This window comes from Phaethon aethereus (assembly GCF_964289735.1).
Source record: "Phaethon aethereus genome assembly, chromosome: 19".
Lineage (NCBI taxonomy): Eukaryota > Metazoa > Chordata > Aves > Phaethontiformes > Phaethontidae > Phaethon > Phaethon aethereus.
In genome coordinates, this window is record NC_138595.1 from 9,434,723 (window position 1) to 9,460,883 (window position 26,161).

Here is a 26,161-nt window from a genome sequence, read left to right on the forward strand (position 1 = left end):
TCTGCGTGTAGATACTATCTTAAACCAAGAAATTCCAAAGTATATATCAAGAAAACAAGAAAGCGTGATGTTGTGCTTCCTAAAGGCATTCTGATATTACACCGGTAATTACATATTGTTCACACTGCTGCCATCTGTGTAGTGAAAAAAGACCCAAAAAATGAGCATTGGTGACGATGCTAATCCATGAGATGATAAACCCGTTCCTTCGGCCAAGCGGCACAGACTTGGCTGTGTAGTGTTAGGACATAATCCATTAGAAACTGAGGCTGAGGGATTTGAACTCAGTGTAAGTAAATGGTTTTACCACGCTTGGTTTTAGCTTTTCTTAGTAATGTGATGTGTACATATCTGCCTGTAACGTGCATGAATGCAGTAAAGTGGAAATGTATTTTTTTTTTAATATCTCTTGGTGATAGAACTTTCAGAATTCTTTTAAATTTCATTTTCTAGTCTTTACTAAATTAAGCTAGCAGAGTATATTGTTTTATGCTTTTTAATTTCTGAAACAAATCTTTTCATACCAGTTTTTCCTATGTCAAAGCTTCATAATATGAAACAATAAAGCTTCAAGTTTCATAAAGTAATCTGTGTGGGTCACATAAAAATCTGATGGATTTACTACATGTACTGTAGGTTTTATTGCCATTAAAGATGAGAGGATTGAATTCTCTGTGCTTAATCCCAGGGGCTGTAAGCCTAGTAAGTGTATCTCTTTAACTAGAGAAATCTTTCTTCAAGTTTGAACATGTGAAAGACTCCTATTTTTCCTTTCTTATTTGTGTCACAATTGTCATGAAGATCATGCAATCTAGAGACTATAGGTAAAACAATCCTGTCAGGATTTCTGAATTAAGGAATAAACACGAAAATATGTGCTTATAATAGGATATTTGCTTGTAATGGGATGCATGCTTCTGTGTGTCAGCACGTTATGAGTTGTAATCACAGAATCACTAAGGTTGGAAAGGACCTTCAAGATCATCAAGTCCAACCGTTAATCCAGTGCCACCATGTTCCCTAAACCATGTCTTGAAGGGCCACATCCACATGTTTTTTGAACACTTCCAGAGATGGCGACTCCACCACCTCCCTGGGCAGCCTGTTCCAATGCCTGACCACCCTCTCGGGGAAGAAATTTTCCCTAATATCCAATCTAAACCTCCCCTGGCGCAACTTGAGGCCATTTCCTCTTGTCCTATCGCTGGTTACTTGGGAGAAGAGACCAACACCCACCTCACCACAACCCCCTTTCAGGTAATTGTAGAGAGCGATAAGGTCTCCCCTCAGCCTCCTCTTCTCCAGACTAAACACCCCCAGTTCCCTCAGCTTCTTCTCATCAAACTTGTGCTCCAGACCCCTCACCAGCTCCGTTGCCCTTCTCTGGACACGCTCCAGCACCTCAACATCCTTCTTGTAGTCAGGGGCCCAACACTGAACACAGTATTTGAGGTGCAGCCTCACCAGTGTCGAGTACAAGGGCATGATCCCTGCCCTGCTCCTGCTGGCCACACTAGTGCTGATACAGGCCAGGATGCTGTTGGCCTTCTTGGCCACCTGGGCACACTGCCGGCTCATGTTCAGCCGGCTGTCAACCAGCACCCCCAGGTCCCTTTCCACCGGGCAGCTCTCCAGCCACTCCTCCCCAAGCCTGTAGCGTTGCATGGCGTTGTTGTGGCCAAAGTGCAGGACCCGGCACTTGGCCTTATTAAACCTCATACAGTTGGCCTCTGCCCATCGATCCAGCCTGTCCAGATCTCTCTGCAGAGCCCTCCTACCCTCCAGCAGATCAACACTCCCACCCAACTTGGTGTCATCTGCAAACTTACTGAGGGAGCACTCGATTCCCTCATCCAGATCATCAATAAAGATATTGAACAAGACCGGCACATTCAGAAGAGTTCTTAGGAAACGATACTTTTGAATACGCTTCTGTAAATAAAAGCAAATTTAGTCCACGGAGACGTTTTCCAGCACACCCAGGGAGGCTGTGCTCCATTCCCACTCACCCACAACAGTTGCAAACCACGCTCTTTGGATGAGAATTTCTTCTCGTGCCGCCTGGAGCCCCGCCGGCGTCTCTGGCTTCTGCCTTGCTGCTTTTCCTCCCTCGGCTTTTTCCCGGTTTTGGACGTCGGTCTCGGCTCTGCCAGCACCACTCTTTCTGGAGCTGTGTTTTGAACCAAAGCGGGGAGCTCCTCCGAGTTAGACAGACAGAGAGGAAAAAACTTCACCAGAGGAGAAGTGGCAGGAGTGGGTTAAAGCAGCACTTACTGAAAGAAATGCGTGTTAAACAAAGGACCTGGTACCGGTTCCTCGCCTGAAATCCTGTACCTTGAAAACCCTTTGAAAATCTGAGCAATCGGATTTGGCAGAACCCTCAACCAAACGTTATCGTAACCACCTGATAAACATGTTTTTCTCTTAAAAGTTGAATCCCTAAATATTAGTTTTCTTGAATAACTCATAGTATTTGATGTATATGTACTTTCAGTCTACTGCAGTACTCATTAAGTCTGATTGTGACAACGGTCCTTTCTATCTTTTCTTACCTACTGTGTGTATGAAATGACTTTAAAATATTTTACTTGCCTGATTAGTTAACAGTAGCTTTTTCTATTGTGAAGTTATTAACATTCGCTGTTGATCCACTTTTGAACCTACCTCTAAGCAGCCGTAATTTCTGGGGAGCTGTATGATCTTCTGCAGATTGCTTTCGCAAAGGAATACAGAAACGATTCCGTTTACACAGAACAATTAGTCCAAATCCTGCAGTTCCAGTTAGTCCCATACGTTCTCGTGTGCCACACATGGCGTAGGTGTGTAAAACTGGCCTGTTTCTGTGGAGTAGCTGAGCTCTTGCTCAGCGTGAGGCCGTTTGTGCTGTAAGCGCTTCCCTCTTTCAGTGTAACTGCAGGAGTGCCAAAGCATTAAGCAGTAGGATTTTAGGGGTGTTAATTTAATCTTTTAAGCGTCGTTTGTGTGCTGCTTTCGCCTTTTTAAAGCAGGCCGGGTGTAGCCATCCAAGAGCTGATGTGACGAAAAGCAAACAGCCTTGAAGTGTCGTAAATTATTTTAATCTCTCTGAATTTGCCTGTTTAGTCCCGGTAGAAATTTTCAACTCAAAAAGGACTCCCTAGGAATACAAATTTTAACAAACAGGAAAAAGATTTAGCTGATTAAAAAATCATTGAAAAAGGGTAGCACCATCAACATTTAAAGTTTTAAAATTCGTTTATTAACACAAAAAAATTGAAAACCTGCTAATCTGCCTGAGTCTCTGACTGTTCAGTAATCCAAGAAATGCACACCCCTGCCATTAGCCCCTCAACATTTTTATTCTGTTGAACTGGATGAGTAAGGATTTATAGATTTTTCAGATTTCACCCAGTTCCTAAGTTCAACGTTACAGAAAGTATGAAATGAGCATATGATAGATGAAGTTAAGAGTTATTTGGCAAATTCCTCTATGGACTGGAAAAATGTGCTTGTTGTGAGACACAATTTAAAAGCTGTTCTTTTTGTTCCCAAGCAGGCCCTTCCGAAACATCAGAGATGGATGAAAAAATTGCTCTTGCAAAAAGTTACACAGGTAGGTCTTTTAATTGTATTTTTCTCACATCTGTTTTGGACATTGAATGTGTGAGTTTTACTTTTCAGGGCTCTGCATCCTTGATATGAAGTAAGAGTTAGAGTATTGGAACTTAAACGTCAACAGAATTGAAAATTTCAGTTGCCTTAATTTTCCAGTGTCCAAGTAGAGAGACATATAGAAGGGAATCTCCTTTCTTTTCTAAATTCAAAAAGGAACAGCAGGTTGATCACTCTAAAGCAGTAGTAATTTATGAACGTGTGAGTCTGTGTTTCTCATGAAATTCAGCCTGTTTTGTAATTGGTTATAAAGTTTAAGAACCAAACTTGATCGTTTCTTTCAGTTGTGTGTGAGGTGAATGAGTATATACAGAACAAGGTATATGGAAAGTCTGTGTTTAGTCGAAGGAGAAGCTTACTGGGTCTGAACAATATCTGAAATAAATATATTCCAACATTGTACAATTTTTCCAGCTTCTTACAGTTTGTATTAAAAATACGGTTTTGCCCATTTGCAAACATTAGAAAATACTGATCTGCATTTCAAGCTCTGATTTTCTTTATAAGGTCAGAGTGCTCCTGCTGTCATGAATTTTTAAGGTTCAGAAATTGAGTATATTGTTCATGTGACCATTATAGTTCTGTGTTTTTCATTTATGAAAATCCTGGCTTTGAATGGTTGATGTTAGAAGTTCCTTTTGTATTTTTATTACGGTATGTTTTTTTACTCTATATTTGTCTAAAGGAAGCCACCAGGGTTCCGATTGCAGTGAAGGAACAGATGTGGAAATACAGGTAGAAGGTTAGAGATATGAAATGTTTTTCATGAGAATAATTTAACATCATTGGATATTTTTTTACAGAACTATTTGAAAAGATGACACCTTAATTAAAGTTGTACAACTTCTCCAACCATTCTCCTTCCACATTTCCACAAGGTTGGCTTTTGGGGTTTTTTGTTTTGTTTTTTATCTCCCAAATCATGCCACTTTGTGGCTTACTAGAAGCAAGTTGTGATGAGACTCGTCATTCTTTGAAATCATAAATTGCATTTGTAAGGTGCTTGTCACCCAACATTTAATGCTTTGACATGATATTAAAAGAACATCATTCTGCAGCTGGTTTCATTCTAAGCACCTGACTCTCAAACCTGAGTCGTGAGTATTTTTTGGATGTTACAGCCAAGTTATACTAGGGGCAATACTCATTCTTGCAAATCCCATTAGTTTTGCTTTGAAGGTAAACATCACCATAGCTAAGGGTATCATTACATGAAATTTAAAAGCATTTCTTTTGATAAAGGAGAATGAAGTTCTTTGCTCTTGCTAACTGCACTATTAACTCTACTTACTTGAGAAGAAATAATCTAGATGCTTTGTTTTCCTAAACATAATGCCGTGAGCTTTATGCCTGACCTTGACGAGAGAGCCTGAGGGAAGGGAAGTGTGATCCGAAATGGCTGAGACTCTGGCTTTGCTTTGGTTTTGACCATGTAGAATTTTATAGCTACAGATGGTGAGTGTGGCTCTTTGTGTCAGAGTATGGTTTTGTTACACACTCTTTTCTCAAATCTGTTCTCCTTTACAAGTTTCTGTAAGAGAGATGCTGCAAGTTGTGGCCTGGTTTTGCTAAATAGAATAAACCTGTTGTTCGTGAAGGTTAGTATTTCGGAAAAGGTCTACAGGTAGTGATAAAAATTGCAGGAAACAGTCTAACTTAAATTTCATTTATTGTTTAAACAGGCATGCACTGTAGACAGTCTTGTCTGGATTGTGTAAAATAAAATTATTTATGCTGATCCTCACAAAAATGAGTATGAAAGAAAAATCGATGATGTTTGGATTTTATGAAGACTTTGGTGTATATCCTTCTAACTATTATTAAAGAAATACATATAATAGGCATTTAAAGTTCTTCAGAAAGTTTGCCTGAAAGCTTCAGCCTGTGATGCAGAAGATTTGCAGAAATTATTGTTTTCTGCAAAGAAAAACATCAGAGGGATGTGCGCGTGTATCTTTTGGTGTATATCACTGGGAGTTTTCACTGTTTTTCCCCTCCAGTAACCTTGACAAGATGGTGAAAATGGAAGTGGCAAAATCAACGTGCGCCTCGAACCCCTCAGATCAGCTGTAGCTGATCAAGGTGTCTGAGGCTTAGTGAGATTGGATGAGTGAGGGACATGGTGTCATTGAAATTCAGCCATCGGGAAGTCACGGATATGTGCGTCAAAAGAAATTGTTTTAAATTAATTTGTGAAACTGGAGACAGTGCCAGTGAAGGACATTTAGAACTGTGAAGAAGGCTGCTGCTTAGGAGCTATGGGTATTTACCTAAGATCAGAAAACACCTAGTGATGACAGTACTTTGTTTTAAAACAGAGTTACTTTAGTGTTTAAACCAGTTGGTTTAATGTGACTTAAAAAGAAATGTCCCATCTGGGAGTTTTCTTCCAGAACTTTGTTACCATCTGCTTTGACATTTTTGCATGTTTCTCTTAATTACGACTTTCTCAGGGATTTGGTACTGGACTAGATGGACCATTTGCCAATCTTTGTGGCTGTTCTTAAATTTCAAAAAAATGTTTTGTTGTTTTGTTTTGTTTTTTTTAACTTTTTCTGATGCTCTCAAAAAAGGTTCTAAATGATCAGTTGATGCAATAGTTATTTTCACGACCGTACTTTATGTTCACATCTACTAAAAGATCATTACCTCCTGATTCTTTCCTTTTGTTGTGCTTTGCATTCACTAGTTATCTACCCAGCATGCACTCTGGATTAGACCAAAACACCATACTATGTTTTCCATGAGCTAGATGACATATTTGACATAGTTCGAATATAATTCAATTAAGGTACCTCAGTAGATACTGCTGAATCTCTACTATACCTGACGTCACGTGAAGAGCCGTGGAACGGGGACATTCCTTCAGACTTGCTCCCGAAGTGATCATACTTCCAGTTTACAGAGATCTGAAAGAAGATACTCTTCCAAATGCACAACCTCAGCATTGCTCTGCCAGAATAATTCAAATATATTCCTTTATACATTGCTACTTAGTTTTGAAATAGTTTCCAATATAATGGGCTTCACTTTTTTTTGACTTTATTGCAGCTAAATGCAAATTGCTCTTTCTCCCACCAAGTATGGAGAGACCTAATCCTATTTATTATGTTGGTACAGACTGCCCCAACAAAAGCATTTGTGATTATGAATTTCCCTCTCATTTTTCACGGTTGGCCTTGCAGCCTGTTATGGAAATCATTATAGCGCAACAACTGAGTCTGTATAAATGGTAAAGAAATGTATCATCTGTAGGGGCACACAGTCTTTGTTTATATTTTCAGTAATCCTTGATAACAAAGGGAAAAATATTTATGATTGTATTAATCCTGTTAAGCCAAGAATGAGGAATTTCCTACTGTCATTAACACCAACCCTGCACTGCTGCAGATGCAATTTAGCGAGTATAATCCCCACCTCCTTACCCTCGTCGAGAATTGCCTAAAGGCTTATGGTGGAACATCTTTGCTTCTGTTGTTGTTGAACGCTGTGAATGCAAAATGTTTCAGTGAGCCAAGGGGCTGCTTTGACAAGTGTTAGTTCAAACACTCCATGATTTTGTATTTAGTTAAAAATCTTTTCTGTGTCCATCATTCAGCAGTCCTGTTTTTCCCCCTTCAGATTCCTCCCAGCACGCTCCTTCAGAAGCAAGTGAGGACCCTGAGGTCGAGGTCACCATTGAAGGTTAGTTCTCCACTTCATTGATTTCAACCCATTGAGCATTTTTAGGTCCAAAAAATGTTTTACAATACCTGCATTTCTTGGCACTGAATAAATAGGATTATGTGCCAGTGTTGACGGCAGTTTGGATCATGCACTGCTTAGTAAACATATCTAATCCAGAAGTTTTACAGAACCAGAGTATACAGAAACATATTGGACTTACTGGGCTGGTTTTGAAATTATGTGTGACAGAGATTTGCATCTTTCACGTATTTTTCAAGCATTGATAATGAAGAATACTCATTATTTAACAGCTGTTAATTTAGGTTTTAAGAAGATTTTACAAAATTTGTTTTGAAGAATACATTCTTTTATAAGAACACTGTAGCGATATAAAATTTCTGGTTAACACTAGCTTCTGGGAAGAATTGTACCGTAACAGAAATGATGTGTTACGGGTGGTGTAAGTAAAGCTTCAATTTATTTGTCTAATAGCAATAGATATGAGATACAAACATTTATACTTACTACCTCCCTTTTTCATCTAAATGGCACTAAAGCCACTAACCAGTGTCCCTGTTGTTTTCATGCCAGGATGTTGATTGGAAGTCAGCTGTATTTCTTGTATTTGTGAATTACATGTCCTGTAACTGCTTTAAAACAATTCTGAGATTGGCTTTTGTAATACTTGCTTCTGGAATGCGTAAGATTAAGACCCCCAAATTAGCAATTTAGAAATTAGGCAATGCATTTTAGGACAGAGTTGACACTTCTGGCATTACTTTTACCTTTTTATAGTTCAGCAGTAAAATAATTCTTACATTACCTCAACAGAAGAGGTAACAAAGAGAATAGTCATTAAGTTCTGTGTGTACGTAAAGGCCTTTACCACAAAAGTAAAAATGCTCTGAAAAGGTTTTCTCTAACAGAATATAGAACAACTGCATAGGTGCAGGGGATATCAATATTAAATATTATTCTTCCTAAGTAAGCTATACTCTTGGTGGGCAGATGCTATTCTATATGTGAAATTAACTTTTAATTTTCTTTGTCTGCTTTAACCATTCATTTTCTCTACGGTTGCAGGTATTTGGTAACAGGACAGTCTTAAAAACTCATTAACTGGTAGGGAAGATAGTGTTTTGGATTGGGAAGTGACTGGCTAAGTAGCAGTTCACTGAAAAATACCTGGGGTTTGCAGTTTTGCCCCCTTGTCTGTTTGTGTGTGTTTGAGGTAGGGCTGACCTGTTAAATGAATTTCAGTTGCATCCATCAGTTTTACATTGGTTTGAAACCGGGTATAGCACCTTTGAGCTCTTCAGATAAAACTTAGGTTCTGTGTTTCAAGACTTATTAGTGGATGGATACTTCTAATTAGATAAAAAATGTAGCCTATGTCTGCACAACTTCTTGATTTCTTTTGCGGTTGCATGGTCATTTTATGATCATGAGATGCCCAGTTGTGTTTCAGAACACAGAATCACAGAATCACTAAGGTTGGAAAGGACCTTCAAGATCATCAAGTCCAACCATTAATCCAGCGCCACCATGTCCCCTAAACCATGTCCTGAAGCGCCACATCCACATGTTTTTTGAACACTTCCAGAGATGGCGACTCCACCACCTCCCTGGGCAGCCTGTTCCAATGCCTGACCACCCTCTCGGGGAAGAAAGTTTTCCAATCTAAACCTCCCCTGGCGCAACTTGAGGCCATTTCCTCTTGTCCTATCACTAGTTACTTGGGAGAAGAGACCAACACCCTCGTCGCCACAACCCCCTTTCAGGTAGTTGTAGAGAGCGATGAGGGCTCCCCTCAGCCTCCTCTTCTCCGGACTGAACACCCCCAGTTCCCTCAGCCGCTCCTCATCAAACTTGTGCTCCAGCCCCCTCACCAGCTTCGTTGCCCTTAGAAAGTACAGAAGAAGCTTTGCTTTTTGCTATCTTAGGCCTTGTGCTTGCTCTGTTATGCAAATTGTTCCTACACAGGCCAGTAGCTTTCTAAAGTTACTCAGGTAAGTAATTCGTTGCAAAATTTGATGCCCTGATAAACCACAGCTCAATACTTGCATTAGAGCTTTGAAATTCAAAGCAGTTCCAACATTGCTTGTGAGTTCTCTGGACATTAAAGCAGTGATATTTTTATGTTTCTTTAAGATGATGACGATTACTTACCCCCGAACAAGAGGCCAAAGAACACCGAGTCAGCTAGTGAAGCTGCCAATACTGGGAGAAGAAAAGTGAGAGAGTTCAATTTTGGTAAGATAAAAAATAAAGTTTATTTTGTTTCTCTGTTTTATAAAAAGGTATTAGACAGTTTCACAGTGCAGGAGTGAGGCACACCAGTGTGAATATTCATTTAAGAGCCTGGAGCTCTTTGTAGATGTATTGCAGCTGTATAATCGTCATCGTAGGCTACCTCTGTTGTTTCTCATTATTCAAAGTGACCAGGTAAATAGACACTGCAGGTAATTTAATAAAATAAAAATAAGTCTAGATTTTTGTCAGCTGATTTCTTAGACAAGAAGATAAAACTGAGTTTACTAGTGTACGGAATGATGGCAAACCGGAGGTCGGGAGCCTGTCTAGCTGGTCTTTCTTGATATGTGCTGTGAACAACGAAGATGTGACGCAGGGAGCCACATTTGGGACGGTAACCGAATGACTCTATTACGCTGAGTAGCCTGCCTCGATTCCTGTGGACACACAAAAAGTTGGAGTCTTTTTGGTAGTCTTCTGTCATGATATCTTAAGCAGAGTTTTCACTGCAGAAATGCATCCACACACGCTGTAGTTATGCTGGTTGAAGATACTTCCCATGTGAGTTGTTGCAGCTCCCTACCTCTCCTTTATTTCTTGGTTTGGTTTGGTTTCTGGGCAGATATCCCATGGATCTGTGTACTTCTGTAAGGTTCTGCGCAATCAGGAATATGTGCTTTGGCAGTGTTTGAGATGTTTATTAGGAACGCTGGGATTTGAGGTCAATTGAAAAATCCCCGTGGAACCTCTTCTGACATCTGTTTTGCGTGAAACATGTTATTTCATGCTAATTCTGTGAAACTTAATAAAACATTGTTGAGAGCTCTGATCTCAAAGATCATTAATACTAATAGGCAGTTCCACATGAGGCATTAGTTAGTTTTGGTTGGGTCAAGAGAAAATAATGGCAACATTAGTAGTGGAGAAGATGGAGCAGTTAACATTGCAGAAGTTTTTGCTAGAATATATTCCCTTAATAGAAAACAGCATCTAGGCTTGGCAGGCCAGCGGTGTTTGAAGGGAATAAACAGTGAGCTTGATTAGCTGTGGAGAGCAAAGGTAATAAAATACTGGGATCATAAAAGTTTGAGTTGAGCTTGCAATGTTGAAACACCAGTTAAAGAACAGCTTACAGCTTACCTGCTCGCTGTTGCTTCTGAGTTGATTTGGTAGATTATCTCTCTGGGCTGTTCTCAAGAAAACTTTGCTCTTAACCACCTGCTGTGCAGTTAGATTACAGTGTTTTGCAGCTCGCAGGCTATTCAGAGATCTTTATTCCCGGGCTTCCTAAATTGTACTGAGGTTATTGCCCCTCATATTCACTTTTGGGGTACACCTACAGAAAGTGGTATTTCTCTATGGGTTGCAAGATCTGGTTAAAACACAAAATGAATGTGAGAAGCTTTAGAGAAACAGACTTCGTTTGCTGTAATGAAAAAAAGAGCAACTGTTGGTAGTTGCAGTGCTGCTGCTTGGACATTTCAGAAGACTTTGCACCTTTGTCTAATGAAGCCTGATATTAGATAATTGGACAGGAGAAAGGTGATTAATTCTGTCATGAATAGCTGCAGAATGACGAAGGCACTTGCGCTCAGAAGACTGGAAAGTAGGTCTAGATGCTAGGGAGAGAAATCCGTCTCATCTGATAAGGACTTTTCAGCATTTTAGGTAACACTGAGATCCAGATGTTTGATAGCTGTGTGCTGGAGGGACTTCCTGTATGCCTTGATTGAACGAGAGATCAGGTGAATAATGTGCTGTGCTCTTAGTTTCGTGGAAACAGGAAAACAAAGTGGAAAACAAAATAATTGTAACCAGTAGGAGGAATGAAAAGCGTCTGGTAAAATGCTTGATAGAAATTGATAATCTTTGGGAATGGAGGTTGGATTTCAAAAATATTTCTGAACCAACTATTTAAGGTTTAAAATGTCTTTGCTGAAAGGAACTGGCACTGTCAGTAAAAATCTCTTCCCACAATGTTTTTTTTGTTTGCTTAGAGATTTTATCAACAGCTGAGAAGCTTTAAGTTGTGTCTTGCAGTTTTGTCATGCCATTTTACTAGAAAAAAAGTCCCCTTAGCTGTTGTCTCACTATGACAGTGATGGAAAGTGTGTGTAGTGTTTCCCCATTTTGACGTGCCGTTGAACGCAGGTTTTGCCAGCCTGCAGCACGCTTGGAGTTGCTGTGTGTTTTCCATTTTATTTCCCCGCAGAGTACTGTGTGGCACGTTGATGGGAATAGGCACGTGCTTAGTACCTGAGCATCGCTCTGTGGGCGCTCTTCAGGTTGCCCCCGCTCTAGGAGATGTTACCTGGAGCACGTCCCCAAGGAGCAGAGAGTCGGGTAAATTGAAGAGACTGTGGATGAGCTGGAGAAGTTTTCAGGGTTGTTATTTAACTGGGGTGGTGTTTCCCATGTATCAGAAGGTGTATATGTGGGAATAGGAGGAAACCACCACTTACCTTGGTGCCTACGGGAAAACTAAAATGCTCTGCAGTGAGTGATTACCAAAGCACAGTATCAGTTTAGCTTTGTGGCAGGTCTTCAACTTTGCTACATGAGCGTGAAGTGTGTGACAAAAGAATGTTTTTACAGTCATTGATCTGAATCCAAGGGGTTAATAATGCTGGCAATCTGATGAAAAATCATGCTGGTTACCTGATAACCCCTCTGAATTCTGAAATATCTCTGTAGCCTAGCTTGGCAATTTACTCAAAATACAAAAGTAGCTAAAAAAAAAAAAGAGTGTGCTGATCAAAACATGAGCCAGATTATGACCTTTTTTTTTTTTTTTCAATTGCCTATTCTCTGTGTATCCACCGTTCCAAATAAACATGCCTGTGTTGTGTTGTATTTGATTATTAATCCCTGTCGTGTTTCCACTCGAGGGAGAGGGGCACGGAAGTAGTTGCTTGAGAAGATCCACGTGGAGTATTCGGCCATTGGTTGTAGGGTTTGGTAACTGAGAAAAACGAAGCCTTGACGACTTCACGGCTGACGTAGGAGCACTCTCGCCAGCATGCTAACAAGCAGAGGGAGAGCAGGCTGGGCAGGAGCAGATTCTCCTAAAATTGCAGCAACAACCAATATTGAGAACAGCATTATCCACATACTTCTATACGATTGCTGTGTAACATGGTATGACATTCTTTCTGGCTGTTCTCCCTCGGACAGAAACCGGCCTGAGTTTAGAGGAGATCGTTTGGTGAGTCTGCCGCAGAGCTTGATGAACTGAAGGGATCTCGACTCTGTGACCGTTTCCTCTGGGTTACAATCTGGAGTCACACAGGTGCCCTTCAAAACCCTTGTCAGAACCATCCATGCACGTTCACCAGCTCTGCTGAGTAAAGCAGGGTTTCCCCTTTAGGCCAGTAAATTCCGGCTCATATTTTCTTGTCTCTTACTGGTAAAGCTGCTGTTAAGCCGTTGTTCTGCAGATCAACAAAAAAAAAAGCAGTCGGTGGTTGTACTGGAATCAGAAAGAGCTTCACCTGGCTATACAGCTGAGTTGAAGGGGGAAGTATTACAAGGTTGAAGTGACACAGGAACAGAAAACATTGAGCTCAAGACATGTTTATCAGCTAAGAAGCTGTGCACTACAGGATAGCAGTGAAAAGGGTGGCAGAAGCAAGTATATAGATTTATCCACAAGGATGTTATTTCAAAATATAAGCTGTTTAATTGATGTAGGTGATGTGCCAGGTAACTAGAATGAAGAGTTTATGTGTGGATGTAAGGCAGCATGCCAAAACACCCTTTCCCCTCTAAACAAGCTCTTATTCGTGCACACATCTGAAGCATGCTGTTCTCTCGATATCCGTGGAATCACATCAAAAATATATAAACTTAAACATGGCCACTAAAGTTGTGTACATTGGTCTGAGAATGAATATTTAAACCCCTTTTGATACGGACTTAAAATTCAGTCCTCTGTCTTGTCTGATACAAGATTATTTTGACAACTGGAAGTGTAATAGCTTGAATGGCCTCATTTTTTGACCTCTGTGGTTACTAGATTCAAATCTTTGGTGTAAGAAATAAGCTTTAAGTACACTTGCTTATTAACTCATTCTTAAAAGGCCAGCCAGCATCTGGTACCATCTACAAAAGAGCTGTGGCATTTTCCCAAAAGCATTGAGATAGTACAAAAAGCTGTGAAAATGTGTGCTCTCTGTCACAGGCAGAAAATTAGATGTTAAAATTCTGCCGTTTAATCCAGCTCTCCATGGAACACATGATTGGATTTGGATAACTTTTGTCTTGCAGCCTGTATCTTCTTTCAATAGAAATAGGATTTATGGGAATGTTTTGCAACATCAGGACCTGGAGAAATACTGGATTAAGGTAGAGGATGGCATGATGCCTCTTGACCCAGATAGTTGTACAGATTTGCACCGAAACAACTTCATGTACTTGCTGTAAGCTTTATCAAGCTTCACTAATTAAGCTTTTCAGCGCCCAGGTTTAGATAACTATCAACAGCGGCTGCAAACTGACTTTACCCCCGATGGTAGAGAGAGCTGCTGACGGAGCCTCAAAGAGAAACGATTTTTGGAAGTGACTTTAGCCTGGTTTATGTATTTTTTGAAACTTGATTTAACATCTGCACAAGTTATGGAGGTAATCTTCAACATTTTATTCTATCCTTTTTCTTTCTGAATGTATCCATATATTTTAAGGTAGAGCCTATACCATACTCCACAGGCACCTGTAAGCAAGTGAGCAGTAAAAGCACGCTGCACATTTCAGTTAGTGGTAACATAGGTTTTACAAGAGATTCTCAGTTTTGTTTGTAGTCTGACATGTCCTCCTCTTTTCTTTGCAGAGAAATGGAATGCGCGAATTACAGACTTGAGAAAGCAAGTTGAAGAGCTGTTTGAAAAAAAATACGGTATGTGTTACACTCCTTCCCAAACAATTGCTTCTAGTCCTTTGACACCGTAAATCACAGCTGTTTGGCGTGCACCTTCGTGTTGGCTCAGGAGCACAGCAGTACTGACAGCACCAAAGGGTTAAATATTATTAGAAGACTTAAAACTGGGGAAAATAGCTTTTTTGATGAGCAGAATAATTCAAAATTGGGTGCCTGTGTTGGGCACCTAAGTGCGAAACTTCATTTTATTTTTCAGTTGTGCTCAGTTTCCTGGAGCTCCAGTGTGCTTATGTCTTGGGCACCCACATTTGAGAGAGCTGGCTTTTTTTCTGTAGTCCTTAAGTGAAATAATCTTTTAAAATGGCTCTGGGGAGAGGTTACCACTGATTGATTGTTCCTTTCTGATTATGACCGACTTGCAATGAAGCAACAATTATATGTTCATGGTTCTCGGAGAAAAAAAGAAGCACATGTATTAGACTTCAGAATTTGTCTCCAGATGCTGCAACTAGATGTATTTGGTGTCCACATATCACAGACTAAAACAGCATCAACAAAAATTTCAAAATAAACGATGGTGAAAGTGGAAGTGCTTTCAGAACGGACCTTGTGATTTGGAGTTATTACGTGTTTTGGGTGTGACTATCATCTGGCATTTAAACAGCCCACTGAAAGCAACTCACACCAATAAAAACAGTTCAGAATCTGATTCACAGTATTCTAATTGCTCTAGAAAGGAGCATCAATCTTGGTGAATTGCTTTAACTTTGATTTTGATGTTTGCCATAGCCACCCTAAAAATCTCCTGTGGAGTCTGTTGAATACGGAGCTATTCCTGACTTTCCGTAGGAGGCCATATGGTATTAAATGATCCCTTTTCCCAGTGGATGACAACATTTCATTGATTCACAAACCAATTCCATATCAGATTCCAATTCTTTCTATGTGGCAATGCAATTTCCCATTTATTGAAATGAGTTATGGATGTCCAGAATTCCCAGAATGCTCCTCAGATTTGTTGGCTTCTGTAGCTCCAAAGTGTTTTAGCAATGTCAGTCAGTCATTGTCACCCATTACAACTGACATATCTGAAAATATATTCAGTTTTGTGTTTAGATGTAAACTAAATGGGATTACTTTTTAGTGTAAATACAAGCTAGTGGCTTACAAATACAGATTCATTTATAAAAATGAAACCTATATTCAATAGGATTTCTATGCAAAAACATGTAAGGTTCCAAATCTAAGAAGCCTCACTTCAGTAGTAGTAGTAGAGTATTTGCTAAAATGTTTGCTGATTTAAGAGAAATAAGGACTCTCTCTTACTTTTTGTTTGTTACATATTTAAACAAACAGGATTTTTATTACTCTGAAGCTGTTCTTACTTGATGCTGTGTAGTGATCTAGATTTTAGTGATGTTCTTGATCTTTTTTCCTGCGGCTAACTGTGGTTCACAAACACTTGTTTCCTTCTGAGGCTTGTCTGCTGGATTTGTTATGCTTTTCACTACTTGCCACAACAGCCTCCAGGGCTGAGAATAATGTTTTTTTAATTTTTTGGAAGAGATATATGACTGCAATAAAAATCTACTTTAATGAAGGACTGGTGTGATGCACAACAGCTCTTTTAGTGATTGTTCTGCAGCTCCTTTGACACAGGTTTGAATAGGGTTTCTTTAGACTATTTGCTAAGAGTCATCTTTGGGTTCATGTCCCTCTCGGTACATATCTATTCTCCGGCTCCAGTTTTGGCAATCTGACATTTGGCAGTTGAAACCAAGTCTAGATGAAACACAGGGTTCTCTAAGATTTTGTTCTCACGGTTTTCTAAAATTTTGATGTTCGGTTCTCATCAGAATACAAGACCAAGATACATACAGTATTTTCAAAACTTCCCTGTTTTGTGATAAACGTACCTGGAACTGTTCTGCTTCCAAGTGGTTGAAAGCGTACGTTACCCAAATGCCTTTGAAACCTAAAACGTTTTATTGCTTTTAAGGATTTGTGAGTTAACGTGAGCATTTTATATACACCGATGCTGAACCATGGGCTGCTTTCACGTTACATTAAGTTGCTTGAAAAGGTGCCCTGAGTAGCTTTGCTTTTGGAAACGCTGCCACAACATCACTGTACTCTAATTTGGCCTCAGCTTGGCCTTTCTCTCGGCAAATAATTTTTTGCATCTGATTTCTGTAGCGAAACAACAGAATGTACCAAACTATTTTCAGACCAGTCAGATGGTCATAGAGAATTCTTGTTGCATGGCCTACAAAATTAATGTACCCTTGTGAGGATAAAGAAATCAGCCCTCTCGGTATTTGCAAACCATCAAGCCATTCTCCAGTATTTTCCAGCCTGGTAGGTGTATTGATATGATTATGGTCCTCATAAGTTAAAGAAATACATAGAGGTTATTTTCCAGCTGTGGGTGAACTGTTATTTGCTTTTCATTTGCTTCAAAGATTTCATTAGTAGGGCCATGCTTTTTTCGACGGTGTTAGAAGTATATTGTTTGTTTCATTATGACTCCTTGGGTTTCTAAGATAACACCAAAGCTTTAGGAATTCACTCAAAAGAAGGGACGTGTGTCCCTCCTCCAAAGCATTAATGACTTTTGTAACCCAATAGTAGTAACAAATAATAATAATCACACCTAATGAACTGACACATGCTTGGTTTATAATTCAGTCTAGATAATTCCATCTTTCAAAATGTGCTATTAAACAAAACCAAAATACTGTGAAACTTCACTGTAACTGGTGCAGTCTCTGTTATTAAATGTTTACAGAGTAAAGGGAAAAGAGGAGAATCTGCATATGTATGCAGGTCTGCAACTTGTTTACTGTGAATTAGAGTGATTTTGCTATAAAACAGAAACACACCCCTCCAATATGAATGCTTGCATGTTTAAATGTGCTGAGGGGGTTATTGCCTGTCTGCTAATTTTAATGTTTTCCAAGTGATTTCAAACAGATAATTTGAGTAGAGCTACAAGCTAGTCTAATGTTCTTATTCTCCTTTTTCCTTAAAGCTCAAGCTATAAAAGCAAAAGGTCCAGTGTCTATCCCATACCCACTCTTCCAGTCACATGTGGAAGATTTATATGTGGAAGGACTTCCAGAAGGAATCCCCTTCAGGCGGCCATCCACGTACGGCATTCCCCGTCTTGAGAGGATACTTCTAGCAAAGGAGCGGATCCGGTTTGTGATTAAAAAGTAAGGAATTTTACATTTTTGTCCCTATGTTACTCATTGTTTTCTGCTGGCTCCACTTTGCTTCATTTTATCTTCAGGAACTTCCAAACTGATTTCTACTGACATATTCTTTTGCAGTACCAATGAGTAATTTTTAGTTGACGTTCACTCTGATAAATTCAGCTTATCAGTTCACCAGACCTCCACAGTGGTGGCTGAGATCTGGACAGATCTACAATATTCTGGACTTCTTGACATGGGCAGATCTCTCTGTGCTATTTTAATCTCTGTGGCTGTAATACGTGTTGAAAGCCATTGACTTGGGGATATTTTATGCTACTTGAAGATCCTGGCCTAAATTTCAGCTTGTACTTTTATTTTTTTCTCGCTGGAATGCTTTATCAAGGTGTCTGTGGCCGTATCTGTATATAGCATCTCCCAGGGCAGGCTTGAGGCCAACATAGCTACTGGTTCCTGTGATTTAGTTGGATGCATGTCCTTGGTGTGTCTGGCGGTAGATCAGATAGTGTACATGAAGGGAGACCTTAGATGTAAATAGAAGCTGCTTGAGGGCTCAGTTGCCTGCTGTAGCTAGCCTGGCAGGGTACTGTCTGCCTTTAAAGTGAGGACATGAGACTCATGAAATCTTCTGGGCTCCTTTCTTTCTCTTTTTTCCTCCTTTCTTGCCTTGGTGTCTTTCCTAGAAGAACGCTGACATTAATTTCTACAAAGGCAGGTGGGATTGGAAGGGAGCCTGAATTCAGGATACGCAGGGAGAGATGCCGGCATCTGTGGATGCCGAGTGCTGGATCTCGGAGCGCTTCGGGACCCAGTACTGCCGGTGGGACTGGGGCAGGCTGATACGCAGCTTCGGTAGCGGGTGGATATCTACCTTTTATAGGTTGGTGCTTCACTGCAGCCAGATGTGAAGCTTCACAGCACAGACGGGCCTTTACAGTTTAAATGAAGCTTCTGTGAGTAGCAGCTGATGTTTTACTATTGTTCAGTGGTGTAGGGCCTAATCCAGGCGTTTTCGAAGCGGACAGGAATCTGCTGATTGCAGCGGTCGGGCTCGGAATTGGTGGTGGCGACAGCCCGTGCCTCTGTGCATGCTGCCTTTGGCACGGATGCTCGTTTCTCAAAATTTGAAAGGTGTTATGTTCGGTTTCTGTCATCCTAATGCTTGCAGATAACCCGTAAAGAGGAAGACCTGTAGGTCCACCTTTTGTCTCGCTTAAAATCAGACACTGTGCATAGATTTTAATATTTATGCAATGCTGGCACCTGCTTTTATCAAATTTGTCTTAGTTGTTAACAGTAACTAATTTATGTTGTTCATCAGTTTTGTGATGTGTGGTAACCAGAGCACCTCAAAAACCCATTCAGTTCTGTGAGAAATGTCAGAATTTTTATATTTTTTGTTGTTCTGTTATGGATAAAAGTAGATGTATTTGGGAAACAGAAATGTCTGCTTTGAGATTTTCATTTTTAAAGGTTAAATTTTTTATTTAGATCTTTGTTTCTGCTGAAGTGTGTCTCAGACCTCAGAGAGAATTTTAATGTAATCTATATGTTACCATGTGTCGTAGCCGGCAACTAAGCCCCACGCAGCTGCTTGCTCACTCCCCCACGGTGGGACGGGGAAGAGAGTCTGAAGACTAAAAGCGAGGAAACTCATGGTTTGAGATAAAGACAGTTTAATAGGTAAAGCAAAGGCCGCGCACGCAAGCAGAGCAAAACCAGGAATTCACTCACCCCTTCCCACGGGCAGGCAGGTGGTCAGCCATCTCCAGGGAAGCAGGGCTGCATCACACGTAGTGGTTTCTTGGGAAGGCAGGCGCCATAATCCCGAATGTCCCCCCTCCCCTTCCTTCTTCTTCCCCCAGCTTTATATGCTGAGCATGATGTCATATGGTATGGGATAACCCTTTGGCCAGCCTGGGTCAGCTGTCCCGGCTGTGTCCCCTCCAAGCTCCCCGAGCACCCCCAGCCTCCCCGCTGGCAGGCCAGCACGAGAAGCTGGACTGTCCTTGACTGCTTGGCAACAACTGAAAACATCAGCACGTTATCAACGTTTTCTTCATCCCAAATCCAAAGCAGAGCCTTACACTAGCTTCTATGAAAAAAAACTAACTCTATCCCAGCTGAAACCAGCACAGTATCCACCCCTCATTCCATGCCATTTACATCTTGCTCAGGTACCACACTATCCAATACAACCTCATTAACCACCCGCCCCTTCCCATCCTTTGATATAATACACAGATACTATTTTATTCCCTTAGTCTATGGACAACCCCTGTAAAATGTCTATAAAATGTCCACAAATGTCCATGAAATGTCCACTGAGTTCATTTAGTCCATGACTTTGGGCTCCATCTCTTATGGTGGTCACTCAGGACAGGAGAGGTGGTGTGTTGCGTGGAGTTACTGGGCACCAAAGCCAGCTCAGGTTGGATCACTGCTGCACTTGCACTGCTTCTTGCAAGGCTTGTCCTCCATTGGTTCAGGTGGTTCCTGCTATAGTAATTCCTATAACATACAACTCAAATCATGGGTTACAACATTTTAAAGGTATTTCCATTACAATCTCCACACCTGTGCCCTTTGGACTGGACCATAAGGTTTAACATTGCAATGGACTCCTCCCCTTGCCCCTGCTCCAGCTTGGACTTACCTGTCTTGGACCATGGCCACAGATGCTTCGAGATATACCTGCTCGGGCATGGGCTTATGCATGGCCACAGACGCTTCAGGATGTCCTGCTCCCACGCGGACTCATCCACAGGTCACAGTCCCTTTGACTCGAGTTCACACTGGAGTTCCAGCCTGTCCAGTACAGCAGCATGGAAACAGCAGCGATGCCCCGGCCGTCTGCCAGCGCAGGCGCATCGCCATGGCTGTTACCACCATGTTCCCAGGCCCAGCAGAGTCAGATGATAAGCCATACAGCAGCACGGCAAGCAGCGAAAGCACAAAGCAGCCACTAACGAGCACTAGACCCTAAGTAAGTACAGTAAGGCAGGCAAACCCATGGCAAGGACAAGAGCCTGCCAATTAATAGCTAAACAGCAATAACAGCTATAAATTTGATGGAGCACATTCCAAAAAATCAAATCTGTCATCATCTCAAACCCTTCAAGCCCCATGTTGGGCACCGAAAAGGACTGTCATGGTTTAACCCCAGTTGGCAACTAAGCCCCACGCAGCCGCTTGCTCGCTCCCCCGTGGTGGGATGGGGGAGAGAAGCTGAAAAATAAAAATGAGAAAACTCGTGGGTTGAGATAAAGACAGTTTAATAGGTAAAGCAAAAGCTGCACACACAAGCACAGCAAAACAAGTCTTATACTAGCTTCTATGAAGAAAATTAACTCTATCCCAGCTGAAACCAGGACACAACAAAATGTTATGGCTTAAGTGGATATGGATATCGGGCACAAGAAAAGTTTTTGTCAGTAGGGTTCCAACCAGCTCTTAGAATACTTTGGTGTTAATTGGAATGATCATCATGTCCCCTATTAGTTTTTTCTGATCCTTCAGTGGTAACCTGAGGCTGTAACTTCTGGTTTATCAAAGTGTATGTCACTGTTGAAGAATGTATCTTAAATCTTTTAGGCATGAGCTTTTGAATTCGACACGAGAAGATGTACCGTTGGACAAACCAGTTGCAGGAGGTAGGTCTTCAAACATGTGAGTTATACAAGTACAGTATGATTTCCTGTTTGTCAGTCTTAGTGGTGGTTACCATTTGCTTTTGCTAATAAGACATTTTAAATAATTCCTCTTGGTTTGAATTTTCTTTAGCTACAAAGTGACAGCAATTTTCCACTGGCTATCCAAGCCAGTGTTACTCACACTCTATCAACTGATTTGATTCACCAGGCCAGAAGGAAAAACAATGAGCTACGTGTTAGTCTGTTGAGATACAGAGAAAAGGCAGTAGCTTCCACAAGTTGATAGTTTGCTGGATAGGGAACTCTCTGTATCATGGAATAATTGCTTATATATGGTATTTGCCAAAATTAGATTAACTGAAATGAACATGCTGGTTATAATGACATTTATTATTGTAGAATCTGACTTGCTCGCATGATGGGACTCCATTTTCACACAGTAGCGCAAAGACAGTGCATTCTAACCACTTTTGCCATCGGGAACACTTTTCAGCATATGCATGCTCTTACATGTTTTGTCTCCATTGAGCACCCATCCAAAGGTAACAAAAATGACCATGGAAAAACAAGACTACGAGAACAGACTTTCGCTACAATTCCACCCATGAACTCATTTCCCCTCAAGTTGGGAGGAAAAAAGCTTAGTATGGAAAAAAAGTTCTGAAAGAATTGTGCCTTTGCATGGGCACTAGTTGGTAGATTACTTTCATGGACTTGTTTTTCTCTTCACTTGTATTGTACTGTCTGTTGGGCTTCGGGATGTTCTTTTAACTGTCCCATTAAGCCAAGTGTTGAAAGCTTGTACGCCTGAACCAATGGTAGCAAACAAATGCCTCCCAACCCCAAAGTGCTAACTGGCAACCTCAGCCTGGTTGAACTCTGAATTTTTAGTAATACCAGAGAAATTCTTAGTTCAGACAGGGATGCAAGCATACAAATGGTAGTATCTGCACTACTGCAGCACCATTATGTTGTATTATATACTCATAGTCTTCTGTTGTAAAAAGTATATCAAAGACTGTACTTAAAGTGAACATTAAGGATCTAAATCAAACAAAGAAATTATGTCATAAGGATGTCACTTTAGCATGTGTGTAGGAATTAAACTTATCCTGCAGTGTGAGTTAACCTAATGTCTTGAGTCTTAATAATCTACTCTTCCTTCGAGCACCAAATTTGACTACAAAAATAATAGGTAGGCTAATGACTGAATCTTAAACTTAACGGCACTCTTATGTGGGTTTTTAAATTAGCCCTTTTCTCTGTTGTTTTATTGTGTTTAATATGGTTATACTGATTATGAAGACAAAGCAGGTACGTTACATATCCCGTAAAACACCTGTAGCTAGGAAAACTAATGGTAACCCATTTTTATGGCACAGCGTTACGAACAGTCACTTTATGTTGCTTGTCTTCACTAGCTCATAATGACGGTATATTCGTGTGTGAGCTCTGCATTATTTCCGAGAGAAGAGAACGTCTGTGAAAGCTGTTGATAACATCTCGGGGAACACAGCTCAGAAGACAGCAGCTGTCTGAGCCTCCTTTCCCTCAGTTGTCTTTTCTCCCTCTTTGGATTCCCTCTTTCCCAGTAGCTCATTGTCTCCTCTGCTGCTCCGCATGTCTGCTGCCATCTCAGGAGAGAGAGCTATGTAGCACCAGCCCCTGCTCTCAGCTCCTTGCGGTCCATGTCCAACGTCCTGCTCTGTCCATAGCCCCTGCTAGCTTGTGTGCCCAGCAGGAGAGGAACGGGATGAGTACGGAAGTTGTATTTTGACTCACAGAAGAAAGACAATTTGCATTTGCATTCCTGTGGGAAATAGGCTGGTCAGGAAGGTTTTATGAAATGGCCTCAGCCCTCAGAATAATGGTATTGGCCCCAAGACAAACCAGTCAGACTGATGGTTTGGCTCAGGAAATGGCTGGAGGAGTGGGAGCAGGTGCCTCTGAAGCCAGCCCAACCTGGTGCAATGCTGTCATGGAGCAGGAGTTGTTCCTTGTGCATGCTGACTAAACCCAAAGCATGGCAGCTGTCCGATCTCTTGTTCAAGAGTGATGAGCTTCCACTTGTTGGTCATAAAGACATATTCAGAAGAAAAAAGTGATTTGTATGATACGTGCTTTGATCCCTGTCACCCGACACTGAGGGGACAGACAGGTTCTTTTAGGGATCCATGGCAGAATGATGACAGCACTAAATCGTAGTTACAATTAAAGCTTTATCTTTTTAACAGGATATTGTAATTAGTATAGCATAGAATTTATAATCAGAATGGCACAGGATAGCTACAAGCAGAGTCAATGTAGCACAATTTATAAGTAGCTTAATACAGAATTTATAATACAACTTAACCTAATCACCTAGACCCTCTGTAGATCAGGTCAGATCTTAATACTTGGCTTGCTGTATCAATATAACAATAATAATCTAAACTCTAAAAATTATATAAAGGAAGATGAGTCACTCAGTCCTTGGAGGAAGCAGAGGACGGTAGAGGTGTCCCTGGCCATGGCGGGGTCATGGGTCTTGCTGTCCAGCGGCAGCTCTGGTCCAAGTTCCCCCCCTTAGGACAATGCTCCGTGTGCTGTTATGCTTCCCTGTTCCACGCCGGGGACATCACCACCACCGGGCTGGCCAGGTGCCTGAACCTTGAGGCCAGTAGGGAGGGGAAGAAGAAATCTGTTTGGTTTGTCTATTTGTCTGCTTGGTTCACAGGACCTTCAGGGCCTGAGAATGAAGGGAAAGGGAACGAATACATGAGAACGGCTGCTTACCTTACAAAGTGGCATTAGTTATGCTAACCACAATATCAGGGCTTGGGAACAGGGGCTACTGCTCACAATCCCAAATGACAAGCACACATGACAAAACAGAAACAAAAGCTGTTACCATTCCTGCTACCAAATACGACAGCACTAATGTCGTCGTTGTGCTCTGTTGTTCTGCTGCAGGAGCAGAACTCAAACTCATGACTACTTTCAGGTGTGAACGTCAAAGTTGCATGTGTATCAGCCAATAAGTAAAGATGCTCAAGTGATAAAATGATGGAAAAACTGTATTTAACCTTCTGCTGAAATTCTCAGTGTAAAATATTCCCTTTGACTTGAGGAGAGGATGCTTTGACCACCCATCAACTCACACTTGGGCTGCAAATGTGGCTGTTCAGACAGTTGGTTGTGCCAGTTTTCAGGATGCGCTTTGAATCTCTCAAGTTAATTAAAGGAAAGGGTATTTTCAACTTCATTGCAATCAGTAATTCTCCATCCCCTACTGGATATGGCGGGAAACATTGTCTCCAAGGACGAGGACAAGGTTGAGGTACTTAATAGGCCCCTCACTACAAGAAGGATGTTGAGGTGCTGGAGCGTGTCCAGAGAAGGGCAGCGGAGCTGGGGAGGGGTCTGGAGCACAAGTCTGATGAGGAGCGGCTGAGGGAACTGGGGCTGTTCAGTCTGGAGAAGAGGAGGCTGAGGGGAGACCTTATCGCTCTCTACAACTACCTGAAAGGGGGTTGTGGCGAGGTGGGTGTTGGTCTCTTCTCCCAAGTAACTAGTGATAGGACATGAGGAAATGGCCTCAAGTTGCGCCAGGGGAGGTTTAGATTGGATATTAGGAAAAATTTCTTCACCGAGAGGGTGGTCAAGCATTGGAACAGGCTGCCCAGGGAGGTGGTGGAGTCGCCATCTCTGGAAGTGTTCAAAAAACGTGTGGATGTGGCACTTCAGGACATGGTTTAGGGGACATGGTGGCGCTGGATTAATGGTTGGACTTGATGATCTTGAAGGTCCTTTCCAACCTAGTGATTCTGTGATTCTGAACCTTGTTTTATTGACCAGGATACGCTAATCTACGTAGCTGCCAGATGTTTGGTTCTGTGTCTAAATTATGACTTAACTCATTAGTGTTAAGGAAACATTTTGATGAGTTGGAACTAAGCTGCTTGTCATCTCAAGAAGAATGACAAAATCCCTAGAGTCATTTGATGTAGTTATTAATCAGCATTTAAAAAGTATTGTCCATGAACAGTGGGAGAAATGGATGATGGAAGTTCAACTTGAATATACAGCAAGGAGCAAACTGCTGTGTGCACCCATTGTAAAAGCTTGCTTTGGGGTTGTCAGTGCTTAGTGAAAATTCCTTGAAAGCAAGTTTTCATCCCGTATGCATACCAAATTCTGCACTGAATATCAAGATAACGTTTTCAAAAATGAAACTGGCAAAAAATTAATCCCATCTCCAAATGGGATCTACAAATTGGAGGCGGATGATGAAAGCATTGCAGTTCTTCATGCCCATACACTGTGTGTATTTTGTAGCAAGAGCGATGTCACCATTTGAATGGATTTTTGTACAGTTTTAATATTTTTTTATAATTAATTTTCCTAGTTCCAAGTTGAATCCATACTTCTTCCACATAGTATTTTCTGGGTGACCTGAAAGCACAGGATGGTTATGCATGCTATAAACCGAATGACTGAAAAGATAACCAAAATAATTAGGGAATGTTGATTTTGTTCTGTGTCGCTCTCAAATACAGTGAAAGAGGAGTGGTATGCCAGAATCACCAAACTGAGAAAGATGGTAGATCAAATCTTCTGTAAAAAGTTTGGTGAGTACAGTATTATTACTCTCTTTTCTTTTATGGCTTTGTGTTTCTTCAAGGTTGCTTTCATTATTTCCTTTGAACGTCTACGTGAATGAGACCTTTGATCAGTTTTTTCAAATACTTAAAATCCTGGCAGTTGAGTGCAAAAGAATGTATTGCTCGACTGCTTATACAACAAGATAAATTCATAGTTAAAAAAATCTATAAGTCTTATATGTACAGCTCTTCTAATTGCTCTCAATT

General features: G+C 41.0%; 1 protein-coding gene across 1 annotated transcript in view; it reads left to right on the top strand.

Moving 5' to 3' along the window:
- GTF2I (general transcription factor IIi) overlaps positions 1-26,161 on the top strand; it is a gene marked incomplete at its 3' end in the record, with an annotated part of 83,754 nt that overhangs the window by 38,685 nt on the left and 18,908 nt on the right. Inside the window, exons 10-17 of the mRNA XM_082008666.1 lie at positions 3,533-3,592; positions 4,337-4,393; positions 7,273-7,335; positions 9,469-9,570; positions 14,396-14,461; positions 17,475-17,658; positions 21,253-21,311; positions 25,850-25,921. Of these exons, the coding sequence (XP_081864792.1) occupies positions 3,533-3,592; positions 4,337-4,393; positions 7,273-7,335; positions 9,469-9,570; positions 14,396-14,461; positions 17,475-17,658; positions 21,253-21,311; positions 25,850-25,921 (663 nt within the window). The remainder of the gene's footprint in view (positions 1-3,532; positions 3,593-4,336; positions 4,394-7,272; positions 7,336-9,468; positions 9,571-14,395; positions 14,462-17,474; positions 17,659-21,252; positions 21,312-25,849; positions 25,922-26,161) is intronic.